This window comes from Natrix helvetica (assembly GCF_964273705.1).
Source record: "Natrix helvetica genome assembly, chromosome: 2".
In the NCBI taxonomy this organism is placed as follows: domain Eukaryota; kingdom Metazoa; phylum Chordata; class Lepidosauria; order Squamata; family Natricidae; genus Natrix; species Natrix helvetica.
This window is the reverse complement of record NC_138552.1, coordinates 225,226,254-225,247,034: the sequence shown is the minus strand read 5'-3', so window position 1 is coordinate 225,247,034 and position 20,781 is coordinate 225,226,254. Positions and strand designations below refer to the sequence as shown.

The 20,781-nt window shown below is 44.4% G+C and overlaps 1 protein-coding gene across 2 annotated transcripts in view; it reads left to right on the top strand.

Moving 5' to 3' along the window:
- Positions 1-2,996: 2,996 nt before the first annotated feature.
- MEMO1 (mediator of cell motility 1) overlaps positions 2,997-20,781 on the top strand; it is a 33,126-nt gene continuing 15,341 nt past the window's right edge. For both annotated transcript variants that reach the window (XR_014174400.1, XM_081941576.1), the window contains exon 1: positions 2,997-3,200. Coding sequence is in view for 1 of the 2 variants with exons in the window: in XM_081941576.1 (XP_081797702.1) it covers positions 3,140-3,200 (61 nt within the window). In the remaining variant the exon portion in view is untranslated. The remainder of the gene's footprint in view (positions 3,201-20,781) is intronic.

The window sequence follows — 20,781 nt, the reverse complement described above, 5'->3', positions numbered from 1 at the left end:
TGCCATGAGTAAATATAGGCCCTAGCTTTTTTTCTAACACTAGATCACTAAAGTGTTGGACCATTTTAGATACACCAAGTACCTATCTGGCTGGCTATTGTGACAAAGCTGCAAAAGCTGCTTCTTCAAGGAAGAATAGATAACATATTGTGTTATAGTGATGCAGTTCTTCCCATACCAGGAAAATGATGAGGGAGAAGACAAATCCCCCATCCTGAGGTCCATGCAAGACTGCATATATAGACTCTGTATTTATCAAGTATGGATTTGATTAGTTACAAAGGCATTTCATTCCAGCCTCATGAAGCTCAAACCAAACATTTAGGGGAGAAGGGCAGAATGTAATTTGGAGGACAGTTATAGAGTGAGAAATATTTGGGTTTATGTGGTGAAATATTGGCCTGCTTGTTTTGCAAGTCATAAATGTAAGAACTACAAATGTTAAAATGAGAAAAAAATGCCAACCTAACCTATAACAGCAAGGACTTGCAAAAATGTATAAGTTTTAATTTTCATCTGGTCACTCTGGATCTCTATAGGAATTTGACAAAGTAGATCATAACCTACTTCTTAGTAAGCTAAAAAAGGGGGGATAGATGGCATCACCACCAGATGTATTTGTAACTGGCTAACAAAACACACTCAATGTGTAGTTCTCAATGGAACTACACCTATATGAAAGGAAGAAAGCAGTGAGTCACCCCAAGGTTCCATGTTAGGCCCAGTACTCCTCAACATCTTCATAAACAATTAAAATGAGGGAATACAAGGGGAACACATCGAATTTGCAGACAACACTAAACTGGCAGGAATAGTCAACACTCCAGAAGACAGGTTCAAGATCCAGATGGATCTCAATAGACATGAACAATAGGCCCCATCTACAAAATGAAATTCAATATAGAGAAAAATAAGGCTTTATACGTATGCAAGAAAAATTAATTGTATGTACAGGTACAGATTAGGTGAAACCTAGTTCAGTAGCAGTAACTGTGAGAGGGATCTTGGTGTTCTAGTGGACAATTACTTTAATATGAGCCAGCAGGTCAATGCAATCCTAAATTGCATTAACAGAGGGATAGAATCAAGATCATGTAAAGTATTAGTACCACAAAGCCTTAGTAAGACCATATTTAGAATGCTGCATCCGGTTTTGGTCACTATATTATTAAAAACAATATAGAGACTCTGGAAAGAGTGTAGAAAAGAGCAATAAAGATGATTTGGGAGCTGGAGGCTAAAACATATGAAGAACAGTTGCAGGGATTGAGTTTGTTTAGTCTAGTGAAAAGGACTAAGGGTGACATGATTGCTCCAATATTTCAGAGGCTGCCACAAAGAGGGTGGTCAACTTATTTTCAAAAGCACCAAAAGACAACACAAAAAACAATGGATGGAAACTAATCAAAGAGAAGCAACTAGAACAAGGAGAAATTTCCTAACTGAAAACAATTAACAAGTGGAACGTCTTGCTTTCAGAAGTTGTGGGTGCTCCACCACTGGAAGCTTTTAAGAAGAGACTGAATACCTACTTGTCTGAAATGGAGGTCCAGGCATGGTCTCCTGGTTGATTGGATTAGAAGACGTCCAAGGTTCCTCCCAACTCTATTTTGTTCTACCAGGCTATTACATGCATTCTGTGAGGTGAGCTGGACTGGGAGAGAATGACTGGCCCAAGGACACCCAGGTGGCTTTCATAGCTAAGGTGGAACCTGAACTGCCTTTTACTTTCTAAGCTGCTGCTTTAACTGTTTCTGGATGAAAATTGTGCTGACTGAATGTCCAACAAGTACGTCAATATTAAACCAATACCGTATGAATGTTAAATATTTAAATAATTCGACCATTCTTGGCTGCTCCAAAATAGTAAGTATCTCAGAGCAACTCATGTCTGATAATAAAGACTGTCACTACCTGCAAAATTGAACTGATTCCAACATTAACATTCTTCCGAAATTTCTATGCTGATGTGATTTGTAGAGATACTGAAATAGATTATTCTGAATACAATAAGGCAAACTTTGAGGTGCTGAATATTAGTAGCATCGATCTAATAGTCACTTGTAATTATTTAGGCCCTTTGATATGCAATATCTTATTTTGTCTTTCAGATTGATGGAGAAGAAATTCCCTTCTCCATCAATTTTAGAAATTAGAAACCCAGCAGCTGCCAGAAACTGAGTTAATTTGGAAGCCTTCATATGTGCTGGACTTAAAGCTTCCAGTACGCATTGCTAGCCGAACACATTACGGGCGTTGTGGTGCAATACATCCGGGTTCACCAGTTCCTGGAATATTAAGCGGCGACATTCTTTTCCGGGAATCCACCTTTTTAGCATTCTAACTTTCGAGCGGACCATGCAGAGCAGAAGCAACGAGTCTCACACGACTTTTTCACCCCCCTCCCTTCAGCAGATCTTCCTCCCCTTCCCCCTCCAATCCTCGTCCAGTTAGTAGGCATCCCTCTTTTCCCCTCGAGGCGGTCCCGCCTCCTTTCTCTCCCAAGCCCACCTCTTCCTCTAATCTTCCCTTCACCTCAGAGACACAAACCCCCCAATCAGGGAGGCCAGATGCCATCGCCACGGCAACTTCTCTGGACCAATCTTAAATGATCCCGCCCGCAACCTCCCCTTCCTCCAATCGAGAGGAGGCTGTTCAGAGCGCTGTCCAATGGGAAGCTGCGATTAGGCCCGTCCGGCGAACAGGGAAAACCATTACCCAATCGCCACAGGACCTTTTGCTTTCCTTTGCCCAATGGAGAGCCACGCTGCTCTAGTTATTATGCCACAGGAGCCGAGTTAGGCCAAACCCGGCGGCTGCCGCCTGCTCTGTGGGTATCACCCAGGCGGCGGTTGCTGCCTTGGCCTTTGTCCCCCTCAGGCTCTGCCTTCCTCTACCTCCTTTCCTCTCCTCCGCTGTCGGCGCACAAGCCGGCGGATCCTACGGCAGCTACGAGTGCCTCGCTGCGTGCCGCCTCCACTACCTCGCTTTCTACCCCGGGCACCACCGTTTCCCCCTTCCCGGGGGTTTCCCTTCTGCCGGGGGAGGAGGAGGGGGACTTAATACCGCCGCGGCCGGACTCGTCTCCTGCCCCCCCTCCCGACACTCCCCCAACACCATAGGCGGCTCAGGCACCAAGATGTCCAACCGAGCGCTCTGCCGGGAAGCCAGCCATGCCGGCAGCTGGTACACGGCCTCAGGTACGAGCTGGGTCACAAGCCTCCGTGGGTGGGTGGCGGGTGTCTGCGGGGTCCGCTTGAGCCACGTTGAGGGAGCGGCGAGGGGGGTGCCTGTCGGGGGGATCTGGGCGACTTTTAGCACTCAGAACTCTCCCTTTCGTCCAACGGAGAGCTGCTCCCCTGCTTAAAAAGCCAAATAAGTGGGATATTAATGCTGAACGGTGGACGAGAATGAGGGTGAAACGGTGCCCGGAGGCATTGAATCCGTGCTCGGTCCCAAAGGCCACTTGCACCCACGGAAAGGCGGATCGGCAAAACTTATCGCGGCGGCGTTAGCTGTGGGCGATGCCCCGTCCTCCTCCCTTAAATTGCAGCCATCGGAGGGAAGGGGGGGGGGGAGAAGTCGACTGTCAATTCACCAGAGTCCCTGTCCTAATAAGGCTGCAATCTCGGACGCCTTTGCTGGGTAGGAAATCCCATTGAATCATCCGGCAGGGCGCTGCCGAGCGGTGCTTTAAGCTGCCGTGAAATGAACTTCGGTGTGGGCGATCGCCGTTAAGGGAGCAGCGGCCGAGGAAGGGTGAAGGAGACATGTTGCAAAATCGCCCGACGTTAAACCCTGCCAGGAAGCCGGGAGGGCGCCTGTTGCTTCTGGGTGGGTGGGTATAGGAGCGATTAATCGCGGGAGCCGGCGTGGTTTAGTGCGGAAGAGGTTGCCCCCCACCCCCACCCCCACCCCCATGATCTCTAGGGCTCGGGTGGGCCTTTGAATCAGCACTTTTCGCCGGGAATGCCGGGACCCTCTTCTAGATCCCCCCGCCCAGAATGAATCGTCCTAAGCCACCCCCGAACAATGAACTGCTTGAACTGCCGAGGATCGATTCCCAAGGAATGGACAGAGCCTGGAGGAAAATATGTTTTTCTCTAAGGCTGGCCCCGGAAATCTCCCCTACTTCTCTTTATCATACCCTCCCGTATAGGAAGCGGACAGCGCCTTTCAGGGAAGGTGCCTAGGACAAAGAACCGACGAGCAATCCTCGGGGATGGGGGTGGCTTCGTGTAGAATCAGGGAACCGGCCAAGATCCCCGAAGTGTGCATGTGAATGAAAAGGGGTCATTTAGGGTAAAGCGAGGGAGGGGGCGAATTGCATTGTGGGAACGCAGCAGTTGTAACTCAGGACCAGGCTAGTAGGCATTTGTCTACTCGGGCTTCTTCCTTGCTGTCCGGGGGGGGAGGAGGAAACAATTTTGGAAAAAAATATATTTTAAACACTGTATTGAAATCCCATGGAATTGAAGATGCCAGTGCATGAAGGATTTAAGGTTTCGAAAGGTTATTTAAAAAAAAGTCGGTATATGCATTTTTGCAGTGAAATTGTAAAGAATGCAGTGCTGTTAGGGGGTGCATTTAGATGTCACTTGATTTCCAGTATCAGGTAAAATAATCAGTTATCCATATTTCTCTTCCCCCCACCTTTGTTTCTCATACAGTAGTTTCTTGAGAAAACGTGCACAAGACTGCCCTCTGCAGGATGTCAGATTCACATTGCCTACAATATGATTTCTTTCTGTATGTGCTCATCAGATATTTCACTTGGCCTAAAAAAGCTCTCTAGGGAAATACAAAGCAGTGAAAGCCACACATACGTACTTCATCTAGCTTGTGAATGTATATTCTCATCTGAAAAATGTGATAGAGAGAGGGAATACAACAATTTTTAACAAGCATATAAATAGCACATCTGTCTACTTGCTTAGAAATTTAAACTAAATCTTTCATGGCAGCAATTATAATTTAGTTTTATAGCATGCTTTGCTTCTTTTAGTTTAAAATCTTTGCAAAATAGAATACAGTTTTATTATTTAGGTATCTGGGAAGATGTGATTAATTGTGTTCTGTATTACATTTTAGACAAATATATCCCCCAAACAAAGCATATGTGATTATGGTTTCAGATATGTGGAAGGTAGACTTAAAATGCTGTCTCATACCATTTGAAGGCCTAGTTATAAACACAATAAGGCTGCCTGCTAAGCAGAGTTGAAGAAGAGTTGGCTGCCAAAACATAGCCTTGCTATATCTGGTACTGTATACAGGTATAGTGCACTGGTATTGGTATTGTTAACAGTTCTGTGATCTGAGGCAGATGATTGGAAAAATTGAGAGCTTCTCCAATTATATAGGAGCAATAATTTTAGCTGGTATATAGCTGTCACTTCCCAGCTTTTCTTAAATTAAACATCCTTTTTTTAAAAAAAATCTGTGAATCCATTTCAGCAGGAGATTGTAGCTACCTTGCTGAGTTGACAGATTAATGTAGGAGATTGGGAAAGAGCTTGATCAGGCCTCCAGGTGGACACAGTACGGAGATGAGTGGCAATGCTGGCTTCAAGCTTGTGAATGACCCTGCAAGGTTGAAGGCCAGTTCCTGTACCACAGTAAACAAAGCCTTGGACAGGGCCATAATGTGGGCAAGTCTATGAACATCCCACCACATATTACAATGGGAACACTGAGCGTCAGAAGCTGAGACTGATTTAAGAGACCAACAGGTCTCTTGCCAACCCAAGATGGCAAGAGAAGGTAACAGAGGATGGCTCCTTGAACCTCTTCCTCCCATGACACTGGGGAATACCTGTGAGAAATTAGGGAGGGTCTCTTCTGAACCTCTTGCCTTGCCCAATATCCAGCTGTGGGCGATGGTGTCTCTTATCTGATCACTCCCTAGGTAGGATTTTTTTTTGCCCTATCGCCCAAACTCTTTCCCAGGTACCACTGCAGATTCAGAGATTGTCTGAACCAGCCAAGAGTTGAAAGCCAAACTTGCAGCAAAGCCGTTTATCACACAAGTTTAGAATAGAGCAATTAACTTTCTAATTTTGATGGATTTGTCAGAAACGTACCTAATATTCCAACTAGGACCCCTCCCCTGCCCCAAAAGGCTCCTCAGATTTGTATGCAATCAGCTTCACTTCACAGCTCTTTTTCAGTCTGGCTTTGTCACTGAGGCTATTCATCAAAATGTGAAAATGGCTCCTCTGAGCCATTTAAGAACCCAGTGACTCCACATTTATGGTTACCTAGACAAACTGCTCATCATAATGTCCTCTATGGCAAAAGCCCAGGTTGATGTGCTACTGTTTCATACTGCCTTGTATGAATTTAGCTAAAAGTATGCTGGTACCATCTAGGTGGATTCTACATTTGCAGTTACAATTAACAAAGAGGGAAGGAAGGTTTTCTTGACTCATGGATGCAGTGCCAAGAAAGAGAACTTACTATCTGGATGGCTGAACCTTATAAAGCTCATAAGAGCATAATTATCACAGCATTGAATTTCAAGGACAACCCAATGGCTCTACTTCTAGCTATTTCATATGTATTGAACCTCTAGGAACATGCTCCTGCCATCTCATTTCCCTACATGGGACTTGTCAATAATATACACGTTCTTAGTGACTCCCCCTGAACTAATTTTCTGTGAACTTTTTTTTACCAAGAATCCAGGACTCTGATAGCTCAAGCCTTGGTTTGAAGGCTTAGGGACATAGGAATGTTCTTGGGAACCTGTACACGATATTTCTGGCCAATACTTTGCTTCATTGCTTAGAACACTTTCCAGATTTCACTAAGGCCAAAATGTGAATATGAATGTGGATATAATTTAAATGTAGATTAGACCAGTAAAAGAGTGATTATTTCCTACTAAAAAGAAAATTGGGCAAATGAGTTTCCTGTCCCACAGTTAATGGATGAATTGGATAATATATAATCCTGGTCTTCACAGTCAACAAGAAATTTTTTTCTTTGTTCTTAGCACTTTCTGTACAGGAATGACTGTTGGCAGATTTAACAGCAGGAGTAATGTTAATAAACATTTTAAGTAGCTGTGGAGTAGAATAATCTACCTCTAAAAGACATCATAAAATATACCATATATTCATCTCCTCAAGACACAGATTCGGAACACCCATAATAGCAACTGACTAACCTGTGAGTAATGCTGTAGAATATCTTAGATCCATCTTCAGGGACCAAGAAGACCAGCAATATCTCATTTGCTAGAAGAAGATTCTGATGATCTTACTCTAGTTAGAAGTAGATTAAGAAAGTGGCCCCCAGTATCTAGGATGTGCATTACCTTCCTATACAATGCTATTATATATTATTCTATTTCCATTTGTCCTACTGGTTACACATTTGTTATTACAATAAAATACACAATGAAAGAGAAGTTGAATCACTCAGCTGAAGTGAATATATATTCTTCTATTTCCATTTGTCCTACTGGTTACACATTTGTTATTACAATAAAATACACAATATGAGAGAAGTTGAATCACTACAGCTGAAGGAAGGAGCCTTCTTCTATAGGCTAGGAAGAAACTTAAACTCTGTTTTCTAACTAGAAGAGACGGAGCCAGTCCTTTCTTACTGGATCTGTCTTCTGGTGACTGAAAGGTACTTTATCATAAATCAGGCTATTATCCTAATGGCTGTGGAGTTAGATAGCACTGCTTGTCTGAAGACTAAATTTATAATGAAAACTATCTTCCTGAACATTATACTTTTTACATTTGCTTTAAATGGGAGGCCTCAGATTACATACTACCTATTGCCAATGTGAGCCTTGAAGGGGCTCAGAATTATTTGGGCTTTTAATGTGAATCTTCTTTGTGGGTAATAATTATTCATTGTGGTGGAAGAGTTGGTATAAGAGTCCAGTCTTAACTGTAGAAGCAAGAAGAAAAAAGTGAACTTCTGCTGACTCTTAATTTCTTTGTTAGGAAACCTCTCGCTCACCTCATGATGCCTTTTCTCAGCTTTGTTTTAGTTATGTATATTTTAGGTATACCTCTATACGCTGCAGCTCACAAAAATGTATGCCTTTTAATAAAAATTGTTGGAAAAGCTGCTATTAAATAGACCATTTCTTTTTGTTACCAGACCCCTTCTATTTGTTTTTTCCAATAAGATACATCTGTATTTCCTAGTTGTTTATAAAGGTATAGAGTAGGAATAAATCAGAAATTGATTGAGCATCTCTTTATGAAGTCAGTTTGGAAATGTTTGGGCTGTAACTGGAGTTGGAAGGTTTAATGTAGAGGCAGAAACCCCTACTACATCACTTGGAATAAAGGAAGATTTTTGTTCCTATTAATAAATTCTCAGTGTACATTACAGGAGGAGGACAGGGGAAATAGAAAGACAGAAGGGCTGGTTTGGCAAAGCAGTAAATATAATTGTTCAGCAGTCTGAATTTGAAAGAAAAGTGATTTAGAGGACATAGAAACACGCACACTGCATTTGTTGGTGTCTTCTTAAATCATGTGCAAAGCTTATGTGAGTTAGGAAAGGATGCAGCTTCCTTAAGAATTTGCTAACAGATGTAATGTTTGTGCTCTACATATTTTGAATTGTGTTCCCTTTTGAATACACATTTTTTGCACAGCCCTAGCAATAAATGTGACTCTTCAGCTGAAGAGCAGAAGCTAAGCAGTATAAATTTGGTGAGACACACAGATATATGAATACCTCAGATTTACTTCCTCTCTTCCATACCAGGTCTTGAATACACTGTATGTGGAAATTAGAAAAAATGTCTAGGTGAATGAAATTTTCACTCCCTTTCCACAAAACTAAAACCAGAGTGCTTAGATTTCTTGAGACAAATTATAAATTTAAATAAATAAAGTAATAGATTTTAAATGATGTAGAGATACTCCTATTGTATCCAAACTTGTTTGTACTGCAGAGTAAACAAATTCCCTACTCTAGGGAGTTGGCAGCAAGACAGAAAACTGAACTGGCTGGCTAGACAGGTTTGCTGTGGTCTCTTGCTTATTCTACAAAAAAAATCTGACATGAGCTCAGTAATTACAAAAGAACTTGTATACGCCAGCCCATTTTGCTGAAGCAAATGCTGATTAAGCACCAAAATATAAAATGATCTGCAAGCAAATGTTCTTTTAAGAAGAGTGTGGTAACACCTTTGGGACCATCAACTTTATGTACATACGCATGTTTTTAAAGACTAGAATTTTCATCAGGCACAAAAAAGTTTATCCACAATTGGCAGATTCTTTTATTTTTATTTATTTAGTTCTATCTACCTACCTACCTATACCTAAGTGAGAGAGTGTTAAAACTGAAAATACTGTAAACAAATGAGCAAAAGATCTCTAAAAGATCAACATTTGACAATTCAATGTAAAATTTAAAAATAACTGCTGGTTTTATACTTGGATGGATTGTTTAACGAATGTTAAAATATTGTCTATAGAGTTGTGCTTTGAAAATCTTAAAAATTGTGCTAATTTTTTTCTTTCACCATTTTATGTTGTAAATATTTCTTCTTATTTCTCTGAAATGGTGATGCTATGAGATGAAGGCCTATGAAGAAAGAATTTAATTTCAAATAGTTTCACATCGAATAGAAACCAGTTGTATTCCCTTTCTCTTCTGATTCTCTGAGTTGTATGTTTTCCTCAAATGGGAAAAGTTCATCTATTCAAGAAGCATGTTGCTTCTTGTGCTATTGCTGCTTGCATTTTTTTTAAATTTGCATTTATCATCAGGGACGTGCGGTCAGGGGAGGCAGGGGAGGCAGAGCCTCACCTCTCTTCATGAAATAATAGTATGTAATATTATATTATAATATTATATACATCCGTCAGCCGTGCCCGGGAGCTGCTGAGGCAGAAATGTTGTTGGCGCTCCCGGATGACGAAGCCACGAAAGCGACTGGAGAACGACCTCGCTGCCCCTTTCGTTGCTTTCCCATTGAGGCGGCTGCGCTTTCACCCCGCTGAAGCCTTGCTGCCTCAATGGGAAAGCAACGAAAGGGGCTGCGTTTTCACCACGCTGAAGCCTTGCTGCCTGCATGGGAAGCCGTCCTCACTGCCCCTTTTGCTGCTTTCCCATTCAGCAGCAAGGCTTCAGCTGGGTGAAAACGCAGCCCCTTTCGCTGCTTTCCCATTGAGGCAGCAAGGCTTCAGCGGGGTGAAAACACAGCCCCTTTCGCTGCTTTCCCATTGAGGCAGCAAGGCTTCAGCGGGGTGAAAACGCAGCCCCTTTCGCTGCTTTCCCATTGAGGCAGCAAGGCTTCAGCGGGGTGAAAACGCAGCCCCTTTCGCTGCTTTCCCATTGAGGCAGCAAGGCTTCAGCGGGGTGAAAACGCAGCCCCTTTCGCTGCTTTCCCATTGAGGCAGCAAGGCTTCAGCGGGGTGAAAACGCAGCCCCTTGCTGCCTCAATGGGAAAACAGCGAAAGGGGCTGCGTTTTCACCCAGCTGAAGCCTTGCTGCTGAATGGGAAAGCAGCGAAAGGGGCTGCGTTTTCACCCCGCTGAAGCCTTGCTGCTGAATGGGAAAGCAGCGAAAGGGGCTGCGCTTTCACCCCGCTGAAGCCTTGCTGCCTCAATGGGAAAGCAGCGAAAGGGGCTGCGTTTTCAGCCCGCTGAAGCCTTGCTGCTGAATTGGAAAGCAGCGAAAGGGGCTGCGTTTTCACCCCGCTGAAGCCTTGCTGCTGAATGGGAAAGCAGCGAAAGGGGCTGCGTTTTCACCCCGCTGAAGCCTTGCTGCTGAATGGGAAAGCAGCGAAAGGGGCTGCGTTTTCACCCCGCTGAAGCCTTGCTGCAGCAAGGCTTCAGCGGGGTGAAAGCGCAGCTGCCTGAATGGGAAAGCAACGAAAGGGCCAGCGAGGACGGCTTCCCATGCAGGCGGCAAGGCTTGAGCGGGGTGAAAGCGCAGCCCCTTTCGTTGCTTTCCCATTGAGGCGGCTGCTCTGTCACCCCGCTCAAGCCTTGCCGCCGGGCCCCACGGAGCTGCTTTTCCTGGGCAGCGATTGGTGAAGCTGCTTGACAACCACACAGCTGGCGCGCTGCCTCTCGGGTTGTTAGGAAGCAAACGCAAAGGAACCCACCGCCACGGGGCCGCGTTTGTGGGCGCCGGCGGCTGCAAGCCTTAGACAGGCTCTTCTTCTTCTTCCTCCTCTCCCACACCCCTGGGAAGCTCCTGCCCCCATTTTGTGCGTCTCCCTCCCTCACCCCGATTTTTTTCTCGGAGTCGGCGGCTCGGGAAAGGCCCGCCCTGTAGGTGAGTCTCTCGTTGATGTGGGGCCATTCCCGGGAGCCAACGGGTTTTTTGCTGGCTGCCAAGGCAGGGCTTCGTTGAGGTGACAACGCTGAAGAAGCCGTGCAGGAGGAGTTAGGGGGATGCAGAAGGCCCGAGGGAGGCCTCTGGGGATTGGGCTTTGGGTTGGTGGAAGACGTTGAAGGAGTGGGGGGGGGGAAGGGACTGGCGCCGGTGGAGGAAGCAAGGCTACGCGGATCAGTGCACTCCGCGGTCCCCTTAATGTTCACTCAGGAAGGTGGGGGCTGCCTCAGCCTCCTGCACACGTGGTCCCATTCCCCGCCTTCCTGATGACGTCACCAGCCTCACCAGCCATAACTCTCACCGCACGTCACTGTTTATCATATAATATGATATACTATTAAGCATTGTGTGTGAATCAGTATGCAGAAAAGGAATTAATGCTATGCAAAAAAGGATGATAGATGGACGGACAGAGACATAGCTCAGTGGTTTTACTTGTTTCATTTGCTAAGATTTTTATTGATTAAATTGTAATGGGTTTGTTTCACTTTAGCTTATTACATTGAATAAACAGTTTATCCTGTAAAGCATAGCATGTGCTTGCGCAACTTTAGGCAATTTTAGTTGATTAAGTAAATTGTGATTGAACAAACAGTGGCTTGGCATGAAGTGCAAAAGAAGTCTAAACAAAAACAGACATGCCACATTTTGGTTTAGTGCATTGTTTAAACCAGACTACACTTTAGTCTGAGCAGTCTGGTTTTTATTTTATTTGTATTCCACCTTTCAATTCTGATGAACAATTAATGCAGCTGTCGAAATTAAAATACAAAATCAATATAAGCAATTAAAAACATAAATTAAAATTATTACTCTTACTTTTAACATTAATTAAAAGTTTTGACAATGAAAATTGGCTAGTATAACTTCTTTTTACAAATGCCCAGCAGTGGGGCGGAATTTAACTTCTGACTGAGAGCATTCCAAGATTGGGAGTAGCACAAGTGAAAGCTCACTTCTATTGTCAGAAAAACCTCAGATTTTAACAGCCAGATAAATATAGACAGTCAAATTATAAACCATTTAAATCTGTCAAGGTTGTTAATTAAGATATAGTTTGTTTATTAATCTTTCTCTTCACACCATTTATATTGGATGTCTTGAAACTTTCTTACCTAATATCAGAGAGTATTTGCTTTCATAATTATTTTGTGTTAAAATATTTAATAGTTTGGTATACTTCAAATAAAAAAAATTACTCTTACCCAGTGTTACTAAATATGGATCTCTGTCCTTGTTATTAACAGAAGAGACATTTGGGTTATGATTAGAAATATATTTACAAAATACATCTGGGAGAATCAAGATGACTGTTGGAATTCACCTGTATTATAAATTTAATCATATAGATACAATATTCCTAATCATGTTTCACTCTCTCTGTAACTATCAAACATCCTCAAAATATAGTCTTTGTCAGTGTTTAGTGTAATGAAAGTGCATAAATAATAGTAGTCTGTTAAAATTTCCAAAATTTGGTTAAGATTTTAGTAAAAAGAATAAATCTGATAGGCCCAAAACAAGTCAAATGGAAACAAACTGCTATATGATTTTGATATTTCAGTTACAAATAAAAGATTTCCGAGAATCTAAAATAAGGGTAGTGGTCGAACCTTATTTTATATATATATTTTGACCACCCTTACTGAAACATATCTAAATTGTAGTTTTAAAATAGATTAAATAAAACTTTTCTTCGGGGTTATTTTCTAAAAACAAGCCATATAACTATTGCTTCATTATGTTTCTATTCTTAACAGCAAACTTCATCTGTTTATGACAGGTATTAATCAGTGAAAATAAAGTTTGTAACATTTTATAATTACTACATGACCACAGTTCTCAATCAAGTTTTCTCTTGACACTGAAATAACAGTCTTCTAGTATTGTATAGATAAGGTTACACCTCATTCTCCAAGTAGATGGAGACATCATCCAGGCATGGGTATAACTCCGTCAGGATCCAATACGACTGGGTGTACAAGTATTAAAGACACGCCCACGAGGCTACTCCCCAGAAATAAACTCAGTCGATCCTTCGATTAGCTGTGTCTCCCTATCCTTGCTAATTTTCCTATTTCGCTTAAAACATCTTCTCAAATTTCAACAATTGGCTTTCTCCCTCAAATTACTTACAATCAGGCTCCTTCGCTAAATTAGAGCATTACAGCCTTTACGAGGCTTTGCTTCTTTTAGGCTTAGCAGCTAAGAGCCTTCTCGGCAAGCCTATGAGATTCGCCTTCAGGTTTCTTGATTGCCGATTGGCGCGGCCGCGCTGTCTGAAGAGCACCACCCTTTGAAATGCCGTTTACTGCAGCCGCACCGCCAGAGGGATGATCGCTGCAGCCGTGCTGCCTCCTTTCATCGTGCGGCCACAGAGATCGCCTTGCACACCTCCGCTTTCCTCTTGCCACCCGCAGTGTGCTCCTTCGGCTCCAATTTCCGCACCTAACGACGGAGCATTTGGTGGGCTGCTAATTGCCGGGCGATAAGCTGCTTTGTCGGCTCGCCACCTCAGCCCTTCCTCGGGGCCCTGTTTACCTGGACAGCAGTTATTTGTGCGCGAAATCAGTGGCGGCCATTTTGTTTGGGCGGGAAGCCTTTCCTCGACGCTTCAGAGTAACCGTGAGTAATGGCGACCAACGAGGCCTTGGTTCCCCAGGGGGAGGATTCTCCCAGTCCAGTTGCCCCTGCTGCTCCAGTCCCAGCTGAACCTAGGAGCAAAAAGAGAGCCTATACCAAGCATTCTGCTTCCAAGCCAGCTAAGGCCCCTAGGCCTGCCACTCCTCAGGAGGCCCGAGAGGCCACTAATCCCAGCGCAACTACTGATAAGGCCTGTGATCCTGCTCCTCGAAAGGCCACTTCCAAGACCAACCATTATTTCTGCCCCCACTCCTAGAGTTTCTCTTCCTTCTAATTTCAACCCTATGGAAGATCTCTCCACTGACACCGATGGGGATGTTCTCCCCCCCCCAGCTTCTCCTTTAAACCCAGAAGATGGGATTGGTTTTCAGGGGGAATCTGATTCTGAAGGGCGTGGCAGTGTCACCCCAGATATAGATGTGGGTTGCCCTGCGCCCAGGACTGTCATCATCAACCCCGATGATATGGCTGGCATCATAGCAGCTGCCATTGAGCGGGGCATTGCTACAGGCCTACAACATCGGGCTCCTGCATCAGCCACTCCTCATGGTTCCTCTTCTACCAAGTCCAAGAGGGGGCGTTCTTCCCAGGCCCAAGGGGCTTCTTCTGCAAGCGTCTCTCAGCCTTCTGCTGTGGATTCTGAGGAGCAGGCCACTCGTGATTCCGACCTGTCAGAGGATGAGGACTTGACCCCTGCCCCTTCTGCCTTATTGGGCCTGTTCAAGCCTGCCATGTTTCGTTCCCCCTTATTTAAAGCCAAGAAGGTCTCTGGTATTCCGGCTTCGAAACCCTCCTCCTCCACGGAGGCAGACAAATCAGATACCACTGACCCCTTCTCACATCCTCCCATCGAAAAGGACATAGTTCCTTCTGCGAAACTGTTTCTGGAGGTGATTCAAAACCAGCGGGGTTCCCCGGGGTCAGGGCCCCTCCCTTCTACTCTGGACAAACAGTTGTATAATGTCAGCCCAGAGCTCTCTAAACTTTTGGTGGTTCCTTCCATTGATCTTCCAGTGGTGTCTTTGTCATCGCCTAATGCATCCACCAATGCTTCAGAGAACGCTTGCCGCCCTGAGGATAAATGCTTTGAGCAGTCGCTGGTAAAGGGTCATCAGTCCGCCGCATGGGCGGTCAAGGCCACCTCTTCTGCTTACTTTTTCAATAGGGCTGCCCTTCGATGGCTAAAGCAGATGCAGGACAGGATCCCTCCTGGAGATTTCCGCTCTCACCAGGACATTAACAAACTCAAGGCGGCAATGGAGTACGTGGCAGATGCTTCTCTGGATGCGGCATGTTTCTCTTCCAGGTCCATGGCTTCTACCATCACCTTGAGGCGTCTTCTTTGGCTGAAGCAGTGGCAGGCGGAGGCCAGAGCAAAGTGGCGCTTGGCCTTCTCACCTGGTCTGCTATTCAGTCCTCCTCTGGAGCCTCTCTTGGTAGAGTCTAAAGACAAACGCAAGGTGCTTCCTTCTGCAAACCACAAGTCTGACCCTAAACCTTCCTTCTTCCGCAGGTCGTCCTTTCATGGGACGGAGGGGGGATTTGCCTACCCCGTCCTCAGCGCCAGGCTCCCCAAGACAAGGGTATCAGTTCCAGGACAGGTCCAACCGGAACTCCTAGCTATTCTCCTATAGAAAGCCCTTCAAGGGCGGTTCAAACCGTACCTTTCGAAAGCAGAAGTGAAATTCTGGATGACTTCCCTATTGGGGGCCGCCTGTCTTCCTTCGCTGATCACTGGGATGACATCACCAGCGACTCCTGGATCAGGCATACCATCCGTTTTGGCCTGGCCCTGGAATTTCTTTCCAGCCTCCCGCAGATTTTTGTACTTTGTCCCATCTCCAGGGACATCTCCAAAAGACATCTGGTTGAACTAGCTATCAGCCATCTCCTCCAAATTCAGGCCACCGAGGAGGTCCCTATTGAGCAACAAGGGCAGGGTTTTTACTCCCGTCTCTTTATAGTACCTAAGTCTTCAGGGGGTTGGAGAGCAATTCTCGACCTCAAATTTCTAAACAAATTTATAGTTTATAGGATATTTAAAATGTATTCTCTGTTGTCCATTCTGGAGAGCATTTGGCCCAATGACCTTCTCTCCTCCATCGATCTCACAGAGGCATACCTCCATATCCCCATTCTTCCAGATCACAGGAAATTTCTCCGGTTTTCTTATAATGGGAATCACTTCCAATACCGAGCACTTCCATTCGGCTTATCATTGGCCCCGAGGGTTTTTACTAAGATTTTAGCTGCTCTGGTGGCCCATCTCAGATCTCTGCCGGTTAGAATTCTCTGTTACCTTGATGATATTTTGTTACTATCCAGGTCTTCACATCAGGCTCTCCAGGACGTCCAGCTCACCCTCCACACCCTAGCAGACCACGGCTTTCTGGTCAACTCGAAGAAGAGTCATCTGCAGCCCACGACCCATCTCACACATCTCGGGGCAGTAATAGACACCTCTCTGGAACAGGTATTTTTATCCCCAGAGAGACAGGTGAGCATTCACGACCTGGTCTCATCCATCCGCGACCAGCAGGTGGTTCTGCACATTCATCTATCTCAACTTCTGGGCAAGATGGTATCCGCTTTCCACATCGTGCCGTGGGCCAGGTTCCATAATCGCCAGCTTCAATGGCTTCTGCTCCCGTACCAGAAGGCAAACTGCAGTTGCTCTACTCACAGAATTTGCCTGACCTCGGAGGTAAGAAGATCTCTATGCTGGTGGCTCTCCCCTGCAGTTACACTGGGCTCTCTATTTTGTGAACCCCCATACATCACGCTAATGACAGACGCAAGTCTGCAAGGTTGGGGAGCTCACATCCTGTCACAAACGGCCCAAGGGCTTTGGTCACGCTCCGACCAGAGGAACAGTATCAACTGGTTGGAGCTGAAAGCTGTGTTTCTTGCCCTGCTCCGATTCAAATCTCTTGTGGCCAATGCGCACGTGCTCATCCTTATGGACAATACCACCACCAAGGCACACATAAACCAACAGGGCGGGACAAAATCCCGACGTATGATGACTCTGTCCTTCCATCTAATATCTTGGGCGGAAACCCACCTATTGTCACTCCAGGCCGAACACATATTGGGGATCCAAAACACACAGGCAGACGAACTCAGCCGCATGCACATAGATCCAGCAGAGTGGGGCTTTCATCGGCGCGTCTTCCAGCAGCTGACAGTCAGATTCGGAATTCCGGTCCTTGACCTCTTTGCCTCCCAGGACAACACTCAGTTACCAAGGTTCTTCACTCGCTTTGCGACTCCAGGGGCAGAGGGAGTGGATGCTCTGAGGAACGAGTGGCCTCCGGGCCTTCTGTATGCCTTTCCACCTATCCCACTCATTCAGAGGGTGCTCCGAAAGCTGCTTGTGGAAAGGGCAGAACTAATCTTGATCGCTCCTCGGTGGCCCCGCAGACCCTGGTTTGCTGACCTCATGAATCTCTTAGTGGCCCCTCTGTGGCAACTGCCCCAATTCCCCTCACTGCTCCTGCAAGGGGCGTTCCAACATCCAGATCTTCCGTGGTTGCGCCTCACCGCTTGGAGGTTGAGGTCATTCGAACAATTTAAGCCTCCAGATGCCCTTCCACTAACCGCATTTATGACGCCACTTGGACTCAATTCTCTGTCTGGTGCCAATCAAAGGGCATTGTCCCCCTCGAGGCGTCTGTTCCCCATATTCTCCAACTTCTGCAACGGGGGCTGGACCTAGGGCTTTCATCGAATATTCTTCGCCGCCAGGTTGCGGCCCTCTCCTTTGTCCTCTCTCTGATCGCGGCTCAGTCTCTCTCTCATGATCCTCTGATCTGGCGTTTCCTGAGGGGGGCCACAAACATCAAGCCACCTACAATACACAGATTTCCTACCTGGGATGTCTCCAAAGTCCTGGAATCATTGACTCGGTCTCCATTTAAACCTTTGCATTCTGTGTCCTTGCATGTTTTAACATTAAAAGTAGTTTTTCTTGTAGCCATTACCTCGGCGAGGCGAGTTTCAGAGTTGGCAGCCTTGTCCACCAGACAAGATTTATGCATCTTTCATCCAGACAGGGTAGTCCTTCGGCTTGACCCAACCTTTGTGCCTAAGGTAAATTCTGTATTCCATAGAACCCAGGAACTGGTGCTTCCAGACTTCTGCCCTCTGCCATCTCACGAGCTGGAATGTAAGTGGCATTACCTTGATGTACGTCGTGCTTTACGCATGCAAACTGCTTCTTTCAGGCGATTTGAGGCTCTTTTCGTCAAGTTCCAGCATGGAGGTAAGAAAGGATCCAAGGCCTCTTCTTTGGACATTGGTCGTTGGGTAAGGGCAGCTATTTTTAGGGCGTATTCCGCACTCTCTCTGCCTGTTGCACCTCATATCACGGTGCATTCCACACGCAGCGCCACATTTGCGGCCTGGTCGACTCAAACTTCGCTAGAGGACATTTGCTGAGCGGCTACATGGACCTTGATTTCTCTATTCATCCGACACTACAAGCTGGATAGATACGCCTCAGTTGATGCTTCATTCGGATGGCACGTGCTGCAGCGTGTGGTTGCCACTTTCCCTCCCGATGGGACTATTGGGCTTTGGTATGTCCCATGCCTGGATGATGTCTCCACCTACTTGGAGAATGGGCGTTGGTTCCTACCTGATACGCCCTTTCTCAGGACGGTGGAGACATCAACCAGCCCCACCTTGTTCTTTGGACTTACTACCTTTCCTTTCTACTGTGTTCCTTTGGGAGAGATATTATATATCGTTTCAGATTGCTTACACAGTGGTCTACAAGTCACTCCTTCATCTATTTCTGGGGAGTAGCCTCATGGGTGTGTCTTTAATACTTGTAGACCCAGTCCTATTGGATCCTGACTGAGTCATATCCCATGCCTGGATGATGTCGCCACCGTCCTGAGAAAGGGCGTATCAGGTTGGAACCAACGCCCATTTCTTCCTCGTTCTACATGAATCTACATGAAATATACTGTATATGAGTTTTATTTAGTAACTCTTGACCAAATATATAACGGAAAACACATTCAAAAACCTGTGAAAGGTACTGAAACATTATGCAAATATAATAGATTTTAAAGGACACTTCTAAATCCCAAGATTTATCTGAAAAAAGGTTAGCATTATATGAAAGTGCTCATCCTTTGACAGAAGAGATCAGTTTATCTGCTCATGGACACATAGATCTTAAATCAAGGATTTCTGGGAATAAATGTAAGTTAACCTCCAATTTTGGAGTTGATGTGGAGAAATGTTGGGAGAAATGCATTTAATATAAGCATTAGACAACTTCCAAAGAAAACTTGTTTTCACTTTCTGCCTTGAAATAGGAATAGGATTTTCACAATGGTTCAATGTTTCATTCTTTACTCTTCATAGCACTACTGTGCTCATTAAAGTGGGTTTTAATGTGCTTCTGGTGGGCAACCTGGCATGCTTTAGATCTTCTGGACCACAACTCCCATAATTGCTGGCTGTGCTGGCCAACGCAGTTAGGCATACATTTGAGGAAAAATTGATGCATTAAATCAATATTTGAAAGAATGAAATGTTGCTGGCATTGTAAATACTAATACCTGATTTTAATTATTAGAGGCAAATTGTCTGAAAAAGTTTTGCTTTAGTTTTCAGTCATGCCTTAAGCCAGACTTAAAACACTGCTCATCACTTTTTAAATATCATCCATATGGTGTACTTTATTTTAATGTATTTACAAGTCCGCTTTCAAAATGGAAATTTTAGCAACTGTAGTTATGGGTATAAAGTAATTGTACCAGGGAATATACAGTACATTGAAAGGAGAGGGTGCATAGAGATTAGAACGAATATACTGTAGATGATTTAGCCAAGTCACAATAAATATTAAAAAGCATCTTGTTGAAAAGGTGCTCTTCTGAAGAGATGGAAAAGTTATCATTTAAAAGACAGAAATTGCTCCTGGATTTCATATTGGTGGAAAGAGTTTTCTTGCAAGGCAATTTCAAACTGCTCTTAATCTAGCATAAAAATAACTGTTTCTCATTGATAGATGTCTTCTATCCGTCACAGTAAAGAAACTAGTTTTCTTTTCTAACAATGAATATTGTTAATTTAGTTGTGAACTCCAAACAGTTTATAAACCACATTTGAGAGAGGCTATGGCAGATGTAAAGTTAATTACATTCAGCAGTGTGCTAACTCAGCAGGTATTATTGATCTTAATATGTTTGGATAGTATTATCTGTACACCAGAGGATTATCTTCAGCAACTGAATATATGGCCAAGCAAAGCTTGGAGAAATAATGACAAATGAGGTAAATGAGAAGCTGACCGTGCTTTTAAAACTACAATATTCTTGTGATTTTTGTCTCCTGTTACCTAAGCAAGAAATCTGATTCTTTTTTTTTTCTGATTCGTCTTTTTCCCCAGTGTTTATTGGGAAATGGATCATTTGCACCATTTTAATTTACATTTGTAAATAAAAAAAAATATTCTATTCCATTCCATTGGTATTAGTAAAATTAATGCATCAGTAGATCAACTTTGGCTAAAATACAAAGCAGGAAACATTGATAACTACTTATTAGTAGCTGCAAAATCTCCTAGTGAGTTTTTCAGATTAAAACCATTGTTAAATACAATAGGGTTTAACTGAAAGTCAAGATTGTACTGTTTTAAATTATTGCTGGTACAAGGAGAATTAAATACAGAGTAAGGTTCTACATTTAGGCAACAAAAACGAAATGCACAGGTACAGTATAGGTGGTACCTTGCTCAACAGTGGTAACTGTGAAAGGGATCTTGGAGTCCTAGTGGAGAACCAT